At 41.8% G+C, this 20,599-nt stretch overlaps 2 protein-coding genes across 3 annotated transcripts in view; one reads left to right on the top strand and one right to left on the bottom strand.

Moving 5' to 3' along the window:
• BMPR1A (bone morphogenetic protein receptor type 1A) overlaps positions 1 to 12,119 on the bottom strand; it is an 86,405-nt gene extending 74,286 nt beyond the window's left edge. The window contains exon 1 of one of the 2 annotated variants that reach the window (XM_054206936.1): positions 11,980 to 12,119. The gene's annotated coding sequence lies outside the window, so the exon portion shown is untranslated. Of the gene's footprint in view, positions 1 to 11,146; positions 11,327 to 11,979 lie in introns of those variants that run through there. The other variant, XM_054206937.1, reaches the window with a different exon arrangement.
• On the top strand, positions 11,416 to 20,132 carry LOC128911124 (translation initiation factor IF-2-like). The gene is made up of 2 exons (XM_054205441.1): positions 11,416 to 12,081; positions 18,971 to 20,132. The coding sequence occupies exons 1-2, from the start codon at positions 11,416 to 11,418 to the stop codon at positions 19,037 to 19,039; spliced, it is 735 nt and encodes a 244-aa protein (XP_054061416.1). The 3' UTR covers positions 19,040 to 20,132.
• Positions 20,133 to 20,599: the final 467 nt, after the last annotated feature.

Genomic DNA, 20,599 nt, shown 5'->3' with positions numbered 1-20,599 from the left:
GAGCAACAGACCTAGGAAGGCCTGGTTTCCTACAGATTTATGTTCTATTTTGGTCTGTATCTTTTCCCAACGTAATTGCCACAGCCCTCTCCCTATACCCTGTATGATTTCACTCTCCCTGTCCTTTGCAATATATCCATTCCCCCACTCACATGCATATTCCCCTAACCACAGTTCCCTCTCCCTTTCCCTCCCACATCCTCTGGTGCCAAACAACATGTCTCACCGGCTGGACAGTATGTGCATATTGACTTCCCCCTTATCAGGCATAACAAGTTTACTGAACACTTCTGATCATAACATCCTTCACCTCTGGGGACATTAACACAGCTCAAGACCTTTGAAACCGAAGCAGTGTGCCATCCACTCCCTAATCTTACCAGGCATCTAATCTTCAAGCTTGCTGATACATGCAGCTTGTCTTTGAAGTTTTATGTATTAGGAATTTGCCAAAATCCAAAACTTTACATACTAGATCAGAAACAGAAACATTTAACAAAACTACAAAACAAAGGACACGACTGCAAAAGGAGAAGAGCAAAGAGGAATGTGGGAAGGGGAAAGTAAGCTTTTGCTTTGGGGAGGTGGGATATACTCAATACACACGAAGAAGTTACATGGGATCGCTATTATTCAAGCTAATGAAAAAAAGTGTTCCAAAATGGGTAACACTCCCAAATGACAGCCTTACCCACAAGCACACTATGCTACAACTAAACTGCATCTGGAAGGGGCACTCTTGTTCTGAACACCAACACTGGCGCTTGGTCTGCCCCCACAACCGCAGCTAGGCTGGCAAGAAGCAAAGCCTATGGGGAAAAAAAAAAAGGCGCAAAAAAGAAAAAGGAAAAAAAAAGGTAATTGGCTTTCAAGCCAGTTTAAATTCTTACAGCATCGGGAGTGCCAGACAGTGCTGCTGTAAAGGAAAAGGCAAGGACGCACAAGGGTGGCGTTAACAGGGAGTAGAACTGGCCCTTCGAGTGTACCCGGCTGCTAGGCTTGCTTATCTGTAGCACAGAACTGCACTCTTCATCTCCTACTTATTTATTCATCTAGCAGATTTTCATTGCAGACATCAATGAAAGTCTACCTGGCTGCACTGCTCCAGTCCTTAGGAAACTATACTATCAGTCTTTCCACACTAACCAAAATAAAGTAGCTGAACAGAAAATATTCAGGATAAGGTAGACACTAAGAACATGTTACTTCATGTTTGATGGCAATATCATTAAACCAAAGCCAACGAATATGTCAATGAAGGCAGCTAGATGCCAGTGCAATATAAAAAAAAAAAGCTGTAGGCGGTACAGACACTACTGAATGTAACAGCAGAGAAGCTGACGTGCCTGGGTGTGTGTGGGTGTGATAAAAGGCACACGAATTAGCCTACTGCATGGCAGCAGATGTCTAGCCGAGCACTCCATTTGTGACGCTGCCTGCTATCAGACCAGTTGGGAAACACGAAAGAACAGAGCCCTCCCTTGCTCCATCCAGAAGCCTGTGTAGTTCCTGATCTACAACTGGACACAAATGACCACTACTGCCATCAGTGGACACATCCTTCAACAAATCCGTATGACTGCAAACCTGCACAATACTTTCATCCCCAGCCACATATTCTGGCAGTGACTTTTCAACTAAAGTACTTGCTGCAAGGAGGGAAAGAAACACATTTTACTGTGCTTGTATCCTGCCCTTCCCTTATACCATGGAGAGAAAAAGTGGTGAAAAATTATTCCCTATCAGTTCTTAATTTCATTTAAGGTTTGATAGATCACCATCACCATTTCCCTCTCTGCTGTTTCTCTTTCCCTGACTCAAGAGGCCCAAGTCTATTTAGTTCTGCATCCCATTTGTACTGCTAGGGGAATTAAAAAACAAACTAAAACAACAAAAAAAAATTACCTTCTAGTTTTAATGGGATTGCTAAAATTGTGTTACCAGAACTATAACACACACATATGTCCATATATAATAAATGTGTACATCTGCATAATCACATTTTTAAAAAACTTGTAATTACTCTATAGAATGCTGCTTCAAACTGTTCTGACTGTAAGAAGGGAAGTGCTGCTGCTTCTCTCTCCTTACTCCTCATATGGTCTCACCGTGAGCTGGAACTACTAAAAACCCCTGGGTTTTCATAGGGTTAGTTTTCAGCCAGATTAGCAAACAAATCCAACTCTCCACGTGGCCACAATTACACAAATACAAAAGTGACAGTGGAAACACACAAAGAGAAGAAAGGGGGGGGGGGGGGGGGAAGCTTTAAACACCCTAAGCAGATAGGCGCAATCTTTGGAGCTTCACAGCAAAGAGCTGTTGGAAAACTACTGAAGATTTCCCCAAATCTTAATACCTCATTTAGAGCCTATTACTGTTTTTCCTCTGTCTGAATTAAATTACATTGCACTTACTGTACCTCATCTGATATTTTATCATCCAGGCGTTCAGTACTGCTACAGCCAGTTTACACCACCTCTATCAGCTACAAGTTTCACCACCTCACCATCCACTCCCCTTTCCACGCTATGTCCAAGCACACAGAACAGGCCCTGACATTTGCTTCCAGCAAGGCTGTTCGCACCTCTCTGCCACAGGGGTACCCCCTGATTCCTTACTGTGAACCTAGAACTGGCTAGGGCCTTCCAGATGTGTCTCAGCAGTGCCGAGCTGAAGGGCATCATCACGTCCCTCAGCCCAGGAGGCCCTTTGCCGCAAGGGTGCGTTCCCTGGATCATGTTCAACTTGCTGTCCAGCATGACCCCCAGGTCCTTTTTTGCAAAGCTGCTTTGCAGGCCAGTCAGTCCCCAGTCTGTACCAATATGTGAGGTTATTTCTCCCCAGGTGCAGAGCTTTGCATTTCCCTTCATTGATCTTCATGAGGTCCCTCTCTGCTCGCTTCTCCAGTCCATTCAGGTCCTTCTGAGTGACTGCACAACCACCTGGCCTACCAAACACTCCTCCCAGTTCTGTATCACCTACAAGCTTGCTGAGGGTGCGCTCTGTCCCATCATCCAGGTCATATGAAGATGTCGCATTGTACTGGAACCCAGCATCAACCCCTGGGACACACTGCTAGTGACTGGTCTCCAGCTGCACTTCCTGCTGCTGAGCACAACTCTTTGAAGTAGTTCCCTGGTAGTTCATCCAGTTTTCAATCTATCTCACTGTCCATTTGTCAAATCTGTATTTCCATCAGTTTGGTGATGAGGATGTTACAAGAGACACTGTCAAAAGCCTTATGGAAGTCAAGGTAAACAATATCCACTGCTCTCCAATCGTTCACTGAGCTAGTAATTTCATCACAGAAGGCTATCAATCAGACAGACACCCATCAACATCACCAGTGCTGACGTGCTGCTAATCCCGACCCATAAACTCTCAACTGACTCCTCATCCACCCAAAAAGCAGAGCTCCGCACATTCCCATGGCGCCCTCACAAAAAAACCCCACAACACCCTGCACCCCTTGCCATCCTAGCCCATCCTTCCTGGAGAGCCCATAACCAGACCCCACAGCACTCCAGCCATGTCAGCTGTCCCACCACATCTCTGTGATCTCAACAAGACTGCAGCCATGCAACTGCATGTAGATTTCTCCTGTTTGTGCCCAGTCTTTTCTACAACATATGGCAAACAGAGTCAAAACCAAATAAATAACGTATTAAACTTTGTGCAGAGGGAAACTTCGTATTGGCTATACTTTAATAGCCTGACACCTCATTTCACACTATAACAAAGTACTGACGCTAGAGGGAAAAATCAAAAGTGACAATGGAATAACTACTTGCGGAAAGGAAACCTTTGCATAGATATGGAACGAGGTGCTATGCACAGAAGGGAGATACACAGTTCTGTCACTCCGACCCCCAGGTAAGAAAGCCTGTTAGAGGGCAGCTCTGGTGAAGGACAAGTCCCACCTCTGCCCACATAGCCCTCCCCACTGTGCTGCAGGGCTCAAACCCAGCAAGCCTTCCTCACCACCCCGCTGCTCCTCTGCCCCACACTCCCTGTTACCTGAGCCACCGATGACCCTGCCCCAAGTCCCATTTCTGCTCTTTCAAATCCTCATGAGACCCTACCATCTGTATTTCCAGCACACCCACAGCTTCTCTTCTCACTGAAAGTAACCTGAAGGAGAATTATTTTACCTTCAGTTGTTCCAAGTACATGTAGTCCTGTAAACAATTACTCGTTCCAAAAACAGATACACTTTGAAAATGATATTCAACATTTCTGAAAACCACGACATTTATAACCTCAAACTTTAAAATTTTGGCTAAAATTCTTTGAAGCAAGAGTCACCTTGGTTGATATCTTTTTACAGAGCAAAAACCATCATAGGCTCTTACACTAACTAAATCACCGTTTACATCAGAACTCAAACCAACCCCTGCTCAAACACCTGCTCTAACATATATAAATCTCAGTACCAAGAGGTAACTCTGATGAACACCAACATCATCAAAACAGTACAAAGAAAAAGAAGAACACAAAGGAAAATATAAAATTACACATTTTTATAAACCTGCTTAATAGCTTATAGAAACCTTTTCTAACTAAAATGGTTTAACGTTTTAAGGTACTGTATAAAAACATGCTGTAGATATCTACTGAAACGTATTTTATGTGCATTACGGCGTCAACTAGCTACAGGTTACTGGGATATAGGAAGAAGCTTCCACAGAGCAGTGTAATTCCACAGTTGTCTGCTGCAGATTGTCTTGCGCTTTCCTCTGGAGCAATACTGCCGGCCATTGTTGGGAGCAAAACACTTGAGGCTAGTTTCTTCATTTGTAACACTCTTTTGTCGCTAGTGCACCCTCATTTCATATACTTTTATTTGGCTGTTTTCCCTGTAACCAACCTCACCTCTGAAATTAAGTCAGCAGAAATTAAAAGATACTCATAAAGAACCACCAAGAGTGAAAATCACAGGATTTCGTTGCAGTGAACAACCATGCATGCTGCAGATGCTTAAGGACAAAGAAAGACATTATTACACCAGCTCTTCCCTCCACATCTATTCTCCCCCCCATCCCAGGTTCCTAAGACTATTACCCAAAGTATTACAGAGAGATGTAAATATTATACAACAGCACTTCAAACTTTGAGAAAAAGTTGACTAATGCCATTTCTGCAGCAGAACCTCTGTCTAAGGAATGCACAGCTGCCAAGCAGATGTATAATTTCAGCATTTTAGATTCAATTATTTCAAGGGTGATTTTCTTTTTTACTAGATGTTTTCAGATTTTCTATTTCCATCTGTTTTTTGACCTCCCTCAGTTTAGTCCCCTCTTTTCTGTTTTAGTTCATTATGCCAAAATAATTTTCTAAATTAGAAACATCTCTACATTTAAAAACTTGTGAATTTGAAGAGAGGTGGGGGAGTGAAGCAGGGCCAGGGGCGGAATAAAAACAGACAGTTCAACAGAGGCTCGGGCTTGAATAAAAACTGTCCTGTCTGGGTCGGGTTTTATTTCGCAGTTCCTGGTTTAACCCAAATTGGCGAGTTTCTAACTGCATTCCTTCCATGAAATTTTAAGAGCAGGAAACTGAAGAATATCAACTATATGGGAATGTTTCTACACTTCACCAGAGCCCTCTGCCCTAACTTCTGGGTAGGACAACGTTCCCCATTTTGATTCTTTAGAGTCAGAGAGTCATATTAAGTTAATTATAGTCGTAATCCTAAAAAAAAAAAACAATTAACTCACCATGTACCAAAAGAGCTTCACAAAACACGTAAACCAGTATCAGTGGTTGTCAACTTAATCCAGTAAAGAATCAATAAATACAAAAGTATTTTAAAAAAATATTTTAAATGGAATTAGCATTGTTCAAAAAAATTTCAATTCATCTACGCAAACTAGAAGACTAGGGCATACAATACTGTCTGTCTTAAATGTCAGTCCACACTATGAATTTTAAAGAATTATCACTACTAGGATCACTGGTTCAGCTCAGCAAATGTGACAGGCTGGCTGCAAAACCTATTGATTTTTATTTTAATTTCCAGCTCACAATAATAATTTGCCTGGGTGAGGAAGGACACAATCTTCAATCCTAATGAATGGCATACACTTCAGAACACTCCTACAGAAAAATTTCTACAGGATATTTTCACCAAAAAAAGATTAAATGGTTATGAACTAGTAAATATAGAAGACAAAATGAGAAAAATACATCAATACATAAAAACAAAAGAGTGCTTTTTCATTCTGTGAGATGTATTGTTTGCTTCATCTCTGAGAAAGATGACCTTCAAAACAAGTTTTAAAAAAATACTTCAAAGCCATAAAAATAAAATTCCTATTAACATCCTGTATTCACTATCATCCAGGATAATTCTATTTAACATTCAGTACCACTACTGAATTTTTTAGTATTTCTAAAATCCCTTCAATAATTTGAACAAAAGTAGTCCATGCTTTGGGTGTTGAGTCTAAGAAGAATGGCTGCACCTCATTAGCTTTCAGGAGCAAAATATTAATTCTCTGCAGAAGTGAAATCTCTGACGACTTTTCTCCTCAAGAAGTCATTTCGGTTCTACCCACTGATTTCCAGTCAAGTTTGGGATCAGGCTTGCACAGAGGGAATCTGAAGGCCTATGAACACTTTTAGGCTTTTTTCAAATCAAGAAAAAGTTGTTAATAATTAACGCTATAAAGACAAGAGACTTAAGGAAAACCAAATTTAGACCATTTCAACAGCTGCAGCAATGAAAAGGAAATCGCTTCCATGAACCAGGTCTGTATCCTGGTACACATCTTCTGAGACTTTCTTTGATATTTCTCCGACTTATCTCTGCTACATCTGCTTGTATTTTTATCAGCCAAAACACTTTGACACTGTTCTCTTTAAGATGGTGAACTGAGGGAATACAGACACAAAGAATTGCTAGTTGCTTCCATGTTTTATGTTAATGAAGTTAACTGTAACCACCACATAAAGCAACTATCTGAAGAAACACTGTAAAAAATGGAAGTGATTTCAAATTTTGTAAAAAACACTGCTGCTGTTATAACATAATGCAAACTAAGCTACAGTACTGCAGAGCTGAGGTAGTAATACTGATTTTTTAATTTTTTTTTCAATGCACAGCCAACTTGCCACATACTAAAATTACATTTAAACCTACTACTGTTTTCCTCTCTATTTTGGGAAATTCTATTTTGGGGAAAAAATGAGTATCAGAGCATTCAGCCACATGCTGCAGGTACGCAACCTATGAACTACTACTGCACAGATTTTTGTCTTATCAGAACCTTTTAGAACACTTAAATAAAGTTCATACCCTTCATGCTACTCAGAATACCTTTCCCCCCAATGAACCCAATGACCAGTGAATTCAATACAGGTATCAGACTCAGCTGATGACTCACAGGAAGAGCTCCATTTGTAACAATAGATGTCACTACAGAAATTATGAGGTGGTAACACCTTAAATAAGGCTTTGCTGTTGCTTCTCCTTTCATCACGTATATACAATCTATGAATATTATCACAATCATGAACTAGAGTATATTTTCCTACCTTAATACTTATTTTCAATTTTATTAACCATATCATCATAAAATGGTAAACCTAACTGACACACACAGAATTCAAATTAAATAGGAAGGCAACTTTAAGACACCCATTTGAAAAGTGTCAAGGAATAAAACTATCTGGATTATAAATCTGAAACAGAATGACCATATTTTTCATACCATCTGGGTACAGCTGAAGCAATAGGGTTATAACCAGAAACTGATGCATCTTATCACTACCACAACATGAATGAAGTTCTCAGTCTTTTCAATACTTCAAATATACTACAACCAAAAATACTTCAGCGTCATAAACCTACTACAATGAATTTCAAAATCTGTATTGAAGATAAATTGAAGATTAGTAGAGTAATTGCTTTGTTTTGCTTTTGGGGGAGAGGGAGCATAAACTACACCTAATACGGTCTGTAAACACACCCGGTGAGGTGCTGGGAAGCCAATTCACAACGAAGACCATTCTGGTAAGTTGGCAGCTTGTCCCCTAGTTGACTGCCTGGTCAGCAATGGGCCAACTATTTTGTTTCTATCAAACTAAGCCTCTTGAGAATCACATAACCAGAGTACAAAGTACTGGGCAGGTGTTTCTTGACTGAATCCCTCACAAAATAGCTATTCCATGTATCTTCTCAATAAGAGCATTCAGAATGCTAAAATGCTTTCTGTACAATGAAGGCAAATGAGGCGACTAGTTCAACTTTTTGCCCAATTTCAAGCATCGCCTATTCCAGTCTCCATATTATTTTTTTTAAAGGACACATAATATAGCAGATTAAAATTTATGTTTGTTTTCAGTTTTACGTATTTTGAAAAATGTTTAAAACTACTTTATGTCTGAGAATTTCAAACCCTCAACAGACTTCACAGCAACTTCTAAGGGATTGCAAGAAAACCAGGCAGAAAGAAATTCCTTGCTTTCCCTTTAAAGCACTAACCATCATGGAAGGCACAGGAGCGACTACAGAGGATTCTGCAGATCTTGTCCAAGAAAGGAAAAAGTGGAGCCACTAAATCAGCAGCAGTGAAAGGAAGAGTTTGCTGTCCGGCCACCAAGCATATGCACTCTCTGCCTCAGGTCCTGCATTTTGGGAATACTAGCAAGTGAAACAAGGCTCTAAGTATGCCATCTGCACCCACATACAACTACTCTCATGTGACATATCTTTTATATCTCAGATAATTACTGAGTTGCTTCTGTCATTTATTTACAGATGACCATAAGGCAAGTGAAGAAAGTCCCAGGCACTGAAGATATGTCCTCTTTTTACTGAGTAATCAAGAAATAGCAGACACTTTCTCAGATATCCACATCGAAGGGACAGATCTTCAACTGATGCTTGACATGAGCAAGGGAGAAACACACATTTGTAACACACTGCTATGTACTGTCTGGTCTCATTCAGCCATCTATGCTTTTCAGCAATTTACCAAAGAAATTACTGCAGCTCCCTGTGTCAGACCGTTATCTACTCTTGGAAAGAGATACTGTCCTCATCAGAAAAGTTACCAGTCACAACAACAAACAAAAAAAAGAAAAGGAGGGGAGTTTGTTTTTCTCTGGTTTGTTTGCTTTTAAGGGCTTTGGAGAAGGTGGGTTTGTTTCTCTTGGAAAGCCTGGCTATACCAAAATCAGCTCAAGCACTAATACCTGGTCTTTGATCCCTTCTGTGAAGGGGATGTACTCAGATCCTCCTATCTACACGTTTGCGCCCTGCTGTGCCTTGGAAAGCTCTAGAGTTCTTAGTTACACTGACTGATCCACAATTTAAGAGAGATTCCATTAATTCAGAGTTATTTAATACCACTATTTTCAAAACACTTTTGTCTTTTAAAATATAAGTATAGCTTGCACCAATATCTCATTATAAAACCACAATTTAATGAATATTTGGCAAGTCCTTCCCTACATTTTTTTTTTTAATATTCCATAGCCACAGAATCTATATACTGCTTCTTGGAGAACAAATAAAACATTATCATAATTCCTAATTTTAAACCAAGAAAAAACTAAAAATAACAAATAACTTTTTCTCTTTTTAAAAACAAAAATTAATTTATCCATCAATTGCTTGCCTTTCAGGCACTTAGGTAGTGCCTTTCAGGACTCTAAGAAGTAGAAAAAGCTATCTATTCCTTCTTCAAAATCCTTTTCCCTTTGCAATGCAATACTCCATGACATTTCATAAAACAGTAATGCTCATCTATGGAAAACACATGTCCATTCTGAAAGAAGTTAGCACGCTTACTGCACATCTGAACAAGCACCACATTCAATCCCAAATGTGATCAAAATTTTGTTAGCCCTGACTTGAAGTAGTTCAATACACCAACTAGTATAAAGTTAATTAGTTTGGTCACATCACTTACACTTTAGATCCTCAATTCCTGAATGCTGGTATCCAGAAAAAGTATATATATATATATACACACATATATATACATATGTATATGTGTACATATATATATATATATATATATCATTTACACGCTCTACCACATTCAGTACTTTTAATTCTCATAACAAAGCACACAATTCTCACTGCGAGAACCTTGCCGAGCAGTATCAAAAACATTGGGATTTGGGTCCAGTACACTGAATTTAAGAAACTGTACGTACTAGCTACATATTGTTTCAGTAAACATATATTTGATTGGTGAATTCCAAGTAACATGCTGTTTCACACTTACAATACACTAACAGCTTTCTTCTCCAATTCGAACCAGGGATGGACCAGATAACATCCAGACGTCCCTTTCAAACCTAAGTTACTTCAAAACTAAAAAAAAAAATAATAATTAAAAAATCTGATCCAGCCACATATATTCATTGTCCCTGGAACAGAGCGGCCAATGGCACATACTTAGGACTGGCAGCTGAATTTTGCAGCTGTGCGAGGAGATTCTCCACAAAATTTCAGACGAGAACTCAAACCCTACCAGGTTATATGTCTCTCTAAAATATATATACAATATAGACACACATAACAAACGAAACGTGGTGAATAACCTACAAAAAAGTTACAAGAGGAATAGAAGTACAAGAACAAAGGACAAATACATTGCCAGCATGAATTTTATCCAGCTACAAATGCCACAACATGGGGTATTTTTGGCTATGGACTTGATAAAGTATCTGAATATAAATTGCTCTCATGTAACTTTTTCATTCCATAACTAGGTTCTAATACAAATTAGGCAACTTTTTCAAACGCGTCTTCCTCGTCTACAAAAGGAGCTTCTCTATTCCTACAGATAACAGGCCTGAACAATTCCTAGGACACTAACTGGATAAAAGAACTCAAAAATAATTACCTGTCCACAGAGAACAAAAAAACATAAATTAGAACCACAATCAATTTACACTGGGAAGAATCATCATCCAACCTTCGACACAAAGTGACAGGCGACTGCTGAATGGAAATACCACAACTTATTCCCTGCTGCTGAATTCACTCTTAATTTTATACCCCCCAAAAAATTAAAAAAAAAAAAAAAATAAAATCAGAGAGTGGTTGATTGAAGGTGGCAAACAGCCATTCACGTTTTTAAACACTCTTCAATAGGTTTTGTAATCAGTTACGAAAACATCGTACTTAATCGGTACTCAACAGTGCAATCTTCTGCTGCCGAGGTAGGTGCGATCATTTGGGTTTATTGTTCCTTCAGACAGAGTTTTTCTTCCACGAGCAAAGGCCGGGGAAACCGGCGCACAGACAGCTTTGTTTAAAGCTCGCACAAAAGGAAGGCGAAGCACCTTATCCCTCGCACCCTTCCCACCACGGGCGCTGCCGCTCGCTCCGGCTGGGGCTGCTGGGCACCGAGCCCGGCATTACAACACCAGGGGCGCAGACGCGGGGGGAGGATGGGAGAGAAGGAGGGAACGCACGGCGAGAAGGCGACGCGGGCTGCCAGGCGGCCCGGCCCCGCCAGCGCCGTGCCGGCGGCCCCCCGGCCCACGCAGGAAACCGCCGGCCCCGCCGAGCCCCTGCGCCGGCGCGGCGGCCGCCCGGCCTCTCCTGGGCCGCGGCCCGACCCCCGCCGGCCGCCCCGGGCCGGGTCGGGGAGCGACGGGGCAGCGCCCCCAGCGCCGCGGAGGCCGGGCGGTGGGCGCTCCCCGGCCCCCGGAGGAGAAAGGCCGGGGCGGGAGAACCGCCGAGCAGACGGGGAAGCCGCAGCGTCTGTCCGCGCTCGACGACGCTGCCCGGGGGCCGAGCCGCGGAGAGCGAGCGCGGGGGCGGGCGGGTACGCAGACCCTGCCCGGGGAGGGACACCCCGACGACGGGGAGCGACAGCGCCGTGGAGCGCCCCGCGCCCCCCGGCCGGGCTAAGGAGGGGTGCGGCGGCGCTGCCCGGGGCGCCCCGACGCTCCGCAGCCGCACGCAGGCACGGACAGGGCCTCCGCAGCGCTGCGCGGCCCCGCACTCACCGGCGGTGGGGGCTCCTCATCCTCCGCGGCGGGAGGGAAGGCGAAGGGGGCCCGCTCCCCGCCGCGCTCCGCAGGCCGTTCCCGGGGCCCCCGACGGCTCCGGTGAGACGGGGGCGAAGGCGGGTGCGTGTCGGGCGGGCGGGGGCGGGGGGGGGGGGGGGGGGGGAGGAGGACGACAAGGGCGGGACGGCGCGGCCCGGCCTCGGCGCAGGCTCGGTCCCGGCAGGCGCTCCCGGCGCGGCGCGGCCCGTCCCTGCGGCGCGCGGGCGGGGCGGGGCGGGAACGAGCCGGATTCCAATCACTGCAGCCGAGGGCTGCGGGGGGCGCGCGCGCGGCCGTTGCGGGGGGCGGGGGGGGAGCGCGCGGCCGGCCGTTGGGGGCGCTGAGGAGGGCCGTTGGCGGCGCTGAGGAGGGCCGTTGGCGCTGAGGAGGGCCGTTGGGGCAGGAGCGGGCGCCCCTCAGAGCGGCCGGGCGGGAGACGCGGCCCAGGCTCCCCCCTCTCTTCTCTCTCCCGGCGGCGCCCGCCCGCCTCCTCCGCCTTTCCATCAACACGTGCCGTGGGCGGGAGGGCTGGCGGGGCACCCCGGGAAAAAAAGTTGGCCGGGAGGAACTAGCCGGGCCTGCTTTTCCTCCCCCGTAGTCCCTCCTCGGGCGGGAGCGCAGGCCGCAGCCAGCCGTCGCCTGAGCGAGCTTGTCGCTAGGCTCCTTGCCCCGCTCGGGCACCCTCCCCCAGTCCCGGAACCGAGACTTTATCTTACCCTGCCGCCGAGAAGGGCTTTCCCAGTGAAGAGGGTGGGGGACCTCCTCTAGGAAAGGCCAGGAAGGCGTGAGGGCAAAAAGTGGCCAAGTCGGTATTATGGAGACACTGCTGGCCAAGAAGAGGGAGCGAGATGTGAGAAGCTAAGGCTGGATGTGGCAGCAGATTTGGGAAGCTCCATCCAGATGCTGGTGCAGTTGGCGCCATGGAAAATGGACAAGCTGCCAGGATTCACAGAATAGGTGGGGTGGAGGATTACCATAGCAGCTTTGATGTGAATTAAAATGGGGCCTGTGCGTGAGCTGGGGTGGGCGACAAGCAAGCGGTGGTGGCAGCAGCACAGGGAAAAATGACGGCCTGAAACAGGCCTTTTAGCTGTGTGAAAAGTAGTTCCAGAAAGGTGGATGTTGCAGTGCCGTATGAGGGATAGAGTTCCATTGCAAATGACAGAATTGTTTGTTTGCCTTTTTGCATTTCCTGTATCTCTAAATAAATAAGCTCAGTTAGTTAGATTGGAATACATTATAATTTCTGCAGTGAGCTTCTTTGCACACTGATAAGGTTGCTGAAGGCCATGATTTGCATTGCATTTCCAGGCTCCTCATCATTAGGCAAAATTAGCAAAGTAATAATTTGTCTGTCTGTCTTCAAGTGAGGTCTCCCAGCAGTAGTGCAGATGGAGTTTTAATGACAGTATGTCATATGACGAGAAGACTGCACAGTTCCCACCTGGGCTGCTGGTTTTGGTCCTTCACTCAACAAAGTGGCAGCAGTTGCACTGCTGATGTGGTCTTGCCCTTCACTTGTCCTGTCACTTGGTTATTCTGTGTCAAGAACTTTGTACACAAAACCAACTACGGGCGGAAATGAAGATCATTTGGATCATACAAACTTACTCAGTTTCCCATTGCTGCAGACCAAAACGCCCTTTAGGCCTTCAGGACACACCAGCAATTGCTAGTGTCAAGATGCCTGCCCAGATAAACTGTTTCTAGAGAATAACCAACTGGGAAGCAATCTCGCTTATCAGTGCCAAATAGCCACATGTGCATATATTGTGGGAAACTCAGGCTTGCTTATTTTGTTGACCTCTCCGCAGTCTAGCTCCATTTTTGTGTGCTAGTATCAGATAGGACTTGTAAATGTTATGTACTGCACTCCAGAGTGATCACCTCTGAATATAAGGTGGGAGTGCTGGCTCTGCGATACTGTTCACATGTGTGATAACTCACGGATCATTAGGCAAGTGCTTAGCTTGCATACTATCCTATATGACAAAACAAAAGTGCAAGTATAATTTCAAACCTGTCAACTTTACAGAATCCTTTAAAATGTAGGCAGCTAAAGGCACACCTAGTAAGTGTAGCTGGCCAGATACTGCAGTCGTAGTCATTTAAAAACACAGGTCTTGTCTTACTAGACTTTTAGAAAGATTTTTTCCGATGACCATCATCCAGAAAAATCTGTCAGCATCCAAAACAAAGACAGCCTGCAAGAAAGACAAAATCACAGCTTTCATGCCAAGCAATACAGAACTTGTATGCTTATGTTTATAATTTCAAAGGAAAATATGAGTCTGCTGTTCTTCCACTCTGTCTACTATCAGATTATAGCAACAGAATAGACACTCAATATGGAAGAAGAATGCAACATGCCTGTGTGTGCTCCCAACCAGAACCAAAGCTGTTAGAGCTAGTATCTCTCTAAGTAATAATCTGTGTGGTAATACAGTCCTGTGCTTTTCAGATGTTGGATATTGATTTAAATCCAGTATGCATGAATTTAGCAAAAGCCCCTAGCCTTGAAATTTATTTGATCCCTTGTGTGAAATGGACCAACTATTTTCATCCAATTCCTGGTGAGTAAATTTGCACACTGCAGAAATTGCCATCTCAGCTGGTACTTCAGGCACTGAAGATACCACAAGTGATAGTCCCTCTCGGGTCGGAAATAACGTTGCTGAGGATGAAGTCTGTATTGCCATGGCCATTATGCCCATTCTCCGCATAAATGAACACTGTATAAATCCTCGTCTTAATCACAGAATAAAGTCAGTAAAAGTAAACCACATTATAATAATATTAGGGCTGCAGGAGACAGAACTGAATCTTGCTCTAAAATGATGGATCGTAACAACCTTAAAAAGTATTTAGATGTGATGGATGAAACATCACATGGAAGGTACCGGTGTCTTTCAAAACAGTGCAGTACTTACAATATGTTTTCGATTTCATACAGGTATAAACTGTCATTTTTGAAACATACAGATTTACAACAAAAGTATGACAACTATGTGAGTAACTAAAATTCCTTATTTACAATCATACAGCGATCTGTGTTTGAGAAGGGAATTGTTGATCAATCCTGACATGTGAGGTGTTCAACCTGATGCTGTAAGAGTTTTCTTTATGCGCCACCTGAAGAACCCGATTGTATTTCCCCAGTTGAAAGTAACTGTGGAAATTTAACCTGAGATTTTTGTCAAGTAAACCACGAAGAATCAAACTTGATTTGTTTTGCTTTGTTTACCTTACGGGATAGGTATAGATAGATACCTACTTAAACCAGAAGATGAACACTTTGAGTGATAGGGATTCCGAGAGAAGGTTACAGTGAGCAAGTTTTCAGTAACAGACATCTCACCTGGTGAAGATTTTAGGAATCTGCAAAAACTTGGACACATCAGGTTTTGGTAACATGAAGTATTTATTTTGTTAATTGAGCGACATTCAAAGACACTGTAGTCTAAAAATCTGAAAATAAACATATGTTCATTCAACATTTGGCCAGGATGGGATGTAGAAGCCTAACATGAAATATGGAAGAAGCAGTTCAAGACTGACTGTCATGATGAAGAGAGCTTTATTTAAAAAAATAATTAAGTCATGAACTGGATAGTCTTCCAGCTGCTTTCTTTGTCATTTCCTCTCCAGGAATTTCTTATTAGTTCTTGGAATCACTTGGGAACTGCAAATCTTAAATATCAAAAGATCTTTAAGAACAAAGAGGTATATATAGGGAGAAGGTCATCCATGTGATAGGACTTTATCTTTGTAGATCCTTCTTTCCTCAGTCTCTGGAATTCATATGTCTTAAATCTGTGGTACAAATATATTTTTGAAAACTGTTTGCAATTAGATGAGTGCTTCTCTGTTACTGTTACCAAAATAAATATTCCATGTTACATATTAAAAGAATATTGCCCTTCAGCCAGGGACACGATTTTTTCACTTAAAATGACATGAATTTGGCTTTGTCTTTTTTCAGAATTATTTTACTTCAAAGCACATTCTTTTGATTATAAATTTATTCAGCTCTCTGTTACTTAGAAATGTCATGGGTTTTATTAAACGTTTTAAATGTAAGCATAATTAATTCAATAAGACAGAATCAAATCTGTGAAGAGAGGTGTTTTTTTAAAATTTCTGCTAGTGAAGCACTGATAGTAAAAAGGCAAAAGTATTCATCAGCACTGTAAGCCCTGGCCAACCTTCGCTCCAACATGCGTGATGTGGAACTGAGCACAGTGCAGCAGTGGAGAGCACTGTGGAGATACTCCAAAGAATAAACAGCTCAATGTGCAGAGTGCAGGCACAAGGAAACAGGAAACTCTTCCCGCAGCTTAAGTACTTGGTGTATTTCAGGGTTACTTCTGGGCTTCTGCAGACCAGATTCTTCTTTAGCCTTGTGCAGGTGGGCAGAGAGGAAGGAGAACACAATGGCTGTACCTGTCATGCGCCTTAGGCAGCTGCTGCAGGATGTGAACTGATTCCTTATTGAGCTGTGTAGTAGGGAGCTCAATTGCATCTTGCAAAGGGCTGTAGCAATCAGAGCACTTTGCTTGATGTTACAAGTGCTCTAGGAGCCATTTTGCCAGTCAAGAACCAAACTTTCTGTTGCTTTTGCTGTTTTTTCTTCCTAATTGAGGTGTATGTTTCTGTTTTTATGGATTCCCAGGTATAAAAACCATATTGCAGTCTTTTCAGCAGGCCATAATAAACCCTGAGACAACTCTCCATATAAATACAAAGAAACATTTCAAATTATTTTGGGTTTTTTTAAAGCCAATGTTGGGTAGTAAGAACATTACAAGTCTTACACAGAAAAAGAAAACATTTGGAGGCTCAGCAGAGGCTTCAGCTGGGTGCTTCACTCACATTAGCTGTTTGGAGAATTAGTAATATGTTTTCCCCTAGATGCATGCAATTAAAATCTTGAAAGTCTTAGTTTCCTCTGAGAAGATTAAGTATTTAGACTCTAGTGCTGATTTTAAATTTATATTCTGAATTAGCTATCAGTCTGCAATGCTGAATGATCTACAAGGAAGTTTTAATTATTAGCTTCTCTCTGAGAATGGGTATATCTAAGATACGTTTGTGTGCCTCCACCTTTTATTATGAGGTATTTGTTAGTTTCTTTTACAAGTTCACATAATCCTTAGATCCAAAACCACATTGTATTAACATTTCTCCTCCTTATGCTGAGGCTTTATCCCCTCAAGCTTTTGTAACAAAAAATTCACTTCTTGATAATGATACTTTTCAGCAACAGAAACTGAACCAATGCTGAAAGACGAAATGTTTTTTAAACCTGCTGTTAAACAAGGAGAATTCTTTTCAATACAGAAAATTTCTGTCTTGGTGTGTATAACAGCTTTGTCTTCAAGAGGCGTGGATTCGAGGCGTGGATGCGTTTCTGGCAGCTATAGCGGGTAGTGTAGAGATTTACAAAGATGGACATTTATGAGACTGAAAATGCTATGTTCTTCCAAGCCTCTTAGAATGAAACAGATCTGAATCCTGTACAAAACAAATTAACCAAATAATTTCAACTAATTGATCCTTATTTTTTTTCTCAGTCTCAACATATCTTTAACCATGAATGCATTGCTGTTAAATAAGAATAAAGGCAGCAAAATACTCTCATTCTCCTCTTTTTTCACGTCCTAGAAAAAACAAAATAATGTAGGTTACTAAGTTAATTATAAGAAAAGCATACGCTTGTATTTCAGTCACAGCAGTCAGCTAATATGTCTGAAAATATGTAATGAAGTTAAAGGCATAGCAATAAAACTTTTCTCCTGTAGTGTGTGAGATACTTGAATATGTACTAGAACTGAAACTTGAACAAATTAAAGAAACACACACAACTAAAAGCAAATCCTGACAAATAGTCTATAACTTCCTTTGCTTCCAATGAGAAACTGGCCTGTGTCTGCAAATCTCCGATTTTGGCAGCTTTACCTAATTCAGTTTAAACTCCCACTGGCATCAGCAAAAAATTACCTGATTAGGGATGCAGGATTGGATCTAAGATAATAGCATATTAAAATTCCACTGTAAATTCAAAAGCTACTAATGGAAATTAAATCCCTAAAATATAAAATGTTCAAAGTAGTTGAACAGTTTTCAGTGTACATACTCAAAATGCTAAACAATAGTAGCTATTGCATGTGTGACCATCAGGAAACACAGCTGTGCTTCTTTGTGTTACAATTAATTACTTCCGTTGTATATAAAATTGAAAGTATTGGTACTCTGGGGCGGAAAAAGGATATCCTGATACACTGCTCCTGTTTCCTTACGGAGGCCTATTACTGGATGTTTCGCCATTAATTTAGTTACAATGAATTATCCTGCAATGAATAAAGGAAGGGTAGATTGGGTGGTTAATTGCTATGCTAAAAGCGACTTTTTCTTTGCATTTTTACTCTCCTATGCATTTATCTCATTTTACTCCTTTCACATGTGCCCTCTTTGATAGCAATTGTTCACTTTTAAGCAGTTGCACTTAATAATGAAAGTCTAAAATAAACATTTACTTAACTATCCTTTGACTTAAAGGTTGTTGTAATAATTTTTTTGTGTGTTACGAGATCAGAGAAAGCAGAAAACTTTGTCACTGTCCTTTAAAGGAATGAGTAATATCTTCTCAGCTTAAGTATTTGTGGATGGGCTCTCTGAAGCTGGCACACGGAGATGTAATTCATACCTTTCCGTGCCAGTGAATTTCCCTAAGCTGGAGGGGGATGAGGATTCTTACAAAGAGTCAGGGAGGAGTAGTAGCAACCGAGCATTCCTCTGTTATGCATTCTTAATTTTTTTTGGTGAGAATCGCATAGGAGCAAAAACTGTTTGGGGTTCTACTAAATAGTGCAAATCTGGACCTTAAGGATATACACTGCCCCCAGATTTTAATATCTACTTTTTAGTAACGCTCCCTCTTTCTTTTCAGAGAATGTCTGAACAGAGAGCATCTTCTGTGACTGCTCAGGAAATCAATGAAGTCTCCAACAACCACTAGCCACGTAAGTCTATAAAAGTTGGATAATATGTTATGTATTTGCTACTAAGAATTTAATCTCTTGGGATGCTCATAAAAGTCCGTGGTTCTGTGCATAGGTGTAATTAACACCACCAGGCCGTTTCCAGTCCATTATAGGATAGGTAACACAAAGGTGAGTGAGAGACATGGGGGAAATGTGGAATACTTCAATGTGAGCACAAATAAATTCCGCCAAATGAACTGAAATCTTTGCAAGTTTGAATTCAGTCTAGTTGGTGTCACAACAAAGTAACAGAAGAATGGCAACTCAGAAAAGCTGCCATTCCAGAAACTGGTTTACATAATACAGATGGCTGACAGTCCCCATCCACATAAAATACAGCTCTATTATTCTTTTGCTGCAGGAGCTGGCACTGGGAATACAGTCTTAAAGGATAAGCATGCTCTGTCATTATTTCGTAACAACACAGTTTAGATTCAGGTATGTTAAATTTGATGAGATAGCTAGAACCTGAATCTCTCTGGCTAGCACTATCACATTGCTTGCAAGGATTTTTTGGCCAGAAGTATGTGCAGTGTAGCATAGATGCTGTGTGGCATATATGCGGTAAAGCAGAAACTTCCAATTAGTGTCATATATATTGTGTATCCACAATAAATCTCAGTAAATCTGGTATTTCCAGGATGCAGTAGGCTGACTGAATACACTCAGACTAGCAGCACAGCACATTATATTACTTTCTGCCCCACATTGTTGCACAGTTTACAGGCATGTGTAACAGTAACTCTGGTCAGGCTTCCACATGTGCAGAAATCATAGGGAAATTTATGATGTCCTCAGAATCAATACAGGGAAAAATTTCCAGGAAAAAAGAGAAAATGGGTCAGGGAGCATACAGGCCTAGCAGCGACATGGGGTACTGCAAAAGAGCATTTGGTTGTGAAAGAATATATTTGGTCTTTGTTTATAATGCATAAATAAAATTTTTATTCCTGAATTCATATTATTTATATGAAGCCAGATTTTGAAATGTGTGCCCTTCCTTCTGCTTCCGCATCTCCTGTGCTATCAGAAGTCTAGAGATGTTACCTCATAAAGCACAAATACCAAACCGATAACAAAAACTTGGTCTCTACATGCAGTCAGTTTAATGCATTATTATTATGCTATGTATAGTAAAGGGACTATATTACAACAATTTAGGCTCAAATACTGCAGGTATGATACACATCCACTTAAAGGAAATCAGAGCCTTAGTACTGAGTGTTTTAATCCATATACATGTTCCATACATGCATATAGGAATGCCTGCATTCATCAAGATTTCTTTAAATCAAACTAAACCTTGATCCCAACATTATTTTCCAGTCTACATATGATTAGATCTTAAAATAATTAAAATCCTATAAATTATTCTTTTGTTCTGAAATGAGATCCTTAATTATGGCTATAGATAGTTATTAAGCTTCCCGAAAATCCAAAACATCCTCTTTAATGCACCAGAAGAATAAAACATTCTAGAAGAACGGCAAGTTTCCTAGCTTTCTTGGAGAAAGCAGCATTCATTCCACAAGCAC

Source organism: Rissa tridactyla, chromosome 6 (assembly GCF_028500815.1).
Source record: "Rissa tridactyla isolate bRisTri1 chromosome 6, bRisTri1.patW.cur.20221130, whole genome shotgun sequence".
Lineage (NCBI taxonomy): Eukaryota > Metazoa > Chordata > Aves > Charadriiformes > Laridae > Rissa > Rissa tridactyla.
This window is presented reverse-complemented; position numbering and strand designations above follow the sequence as displayed.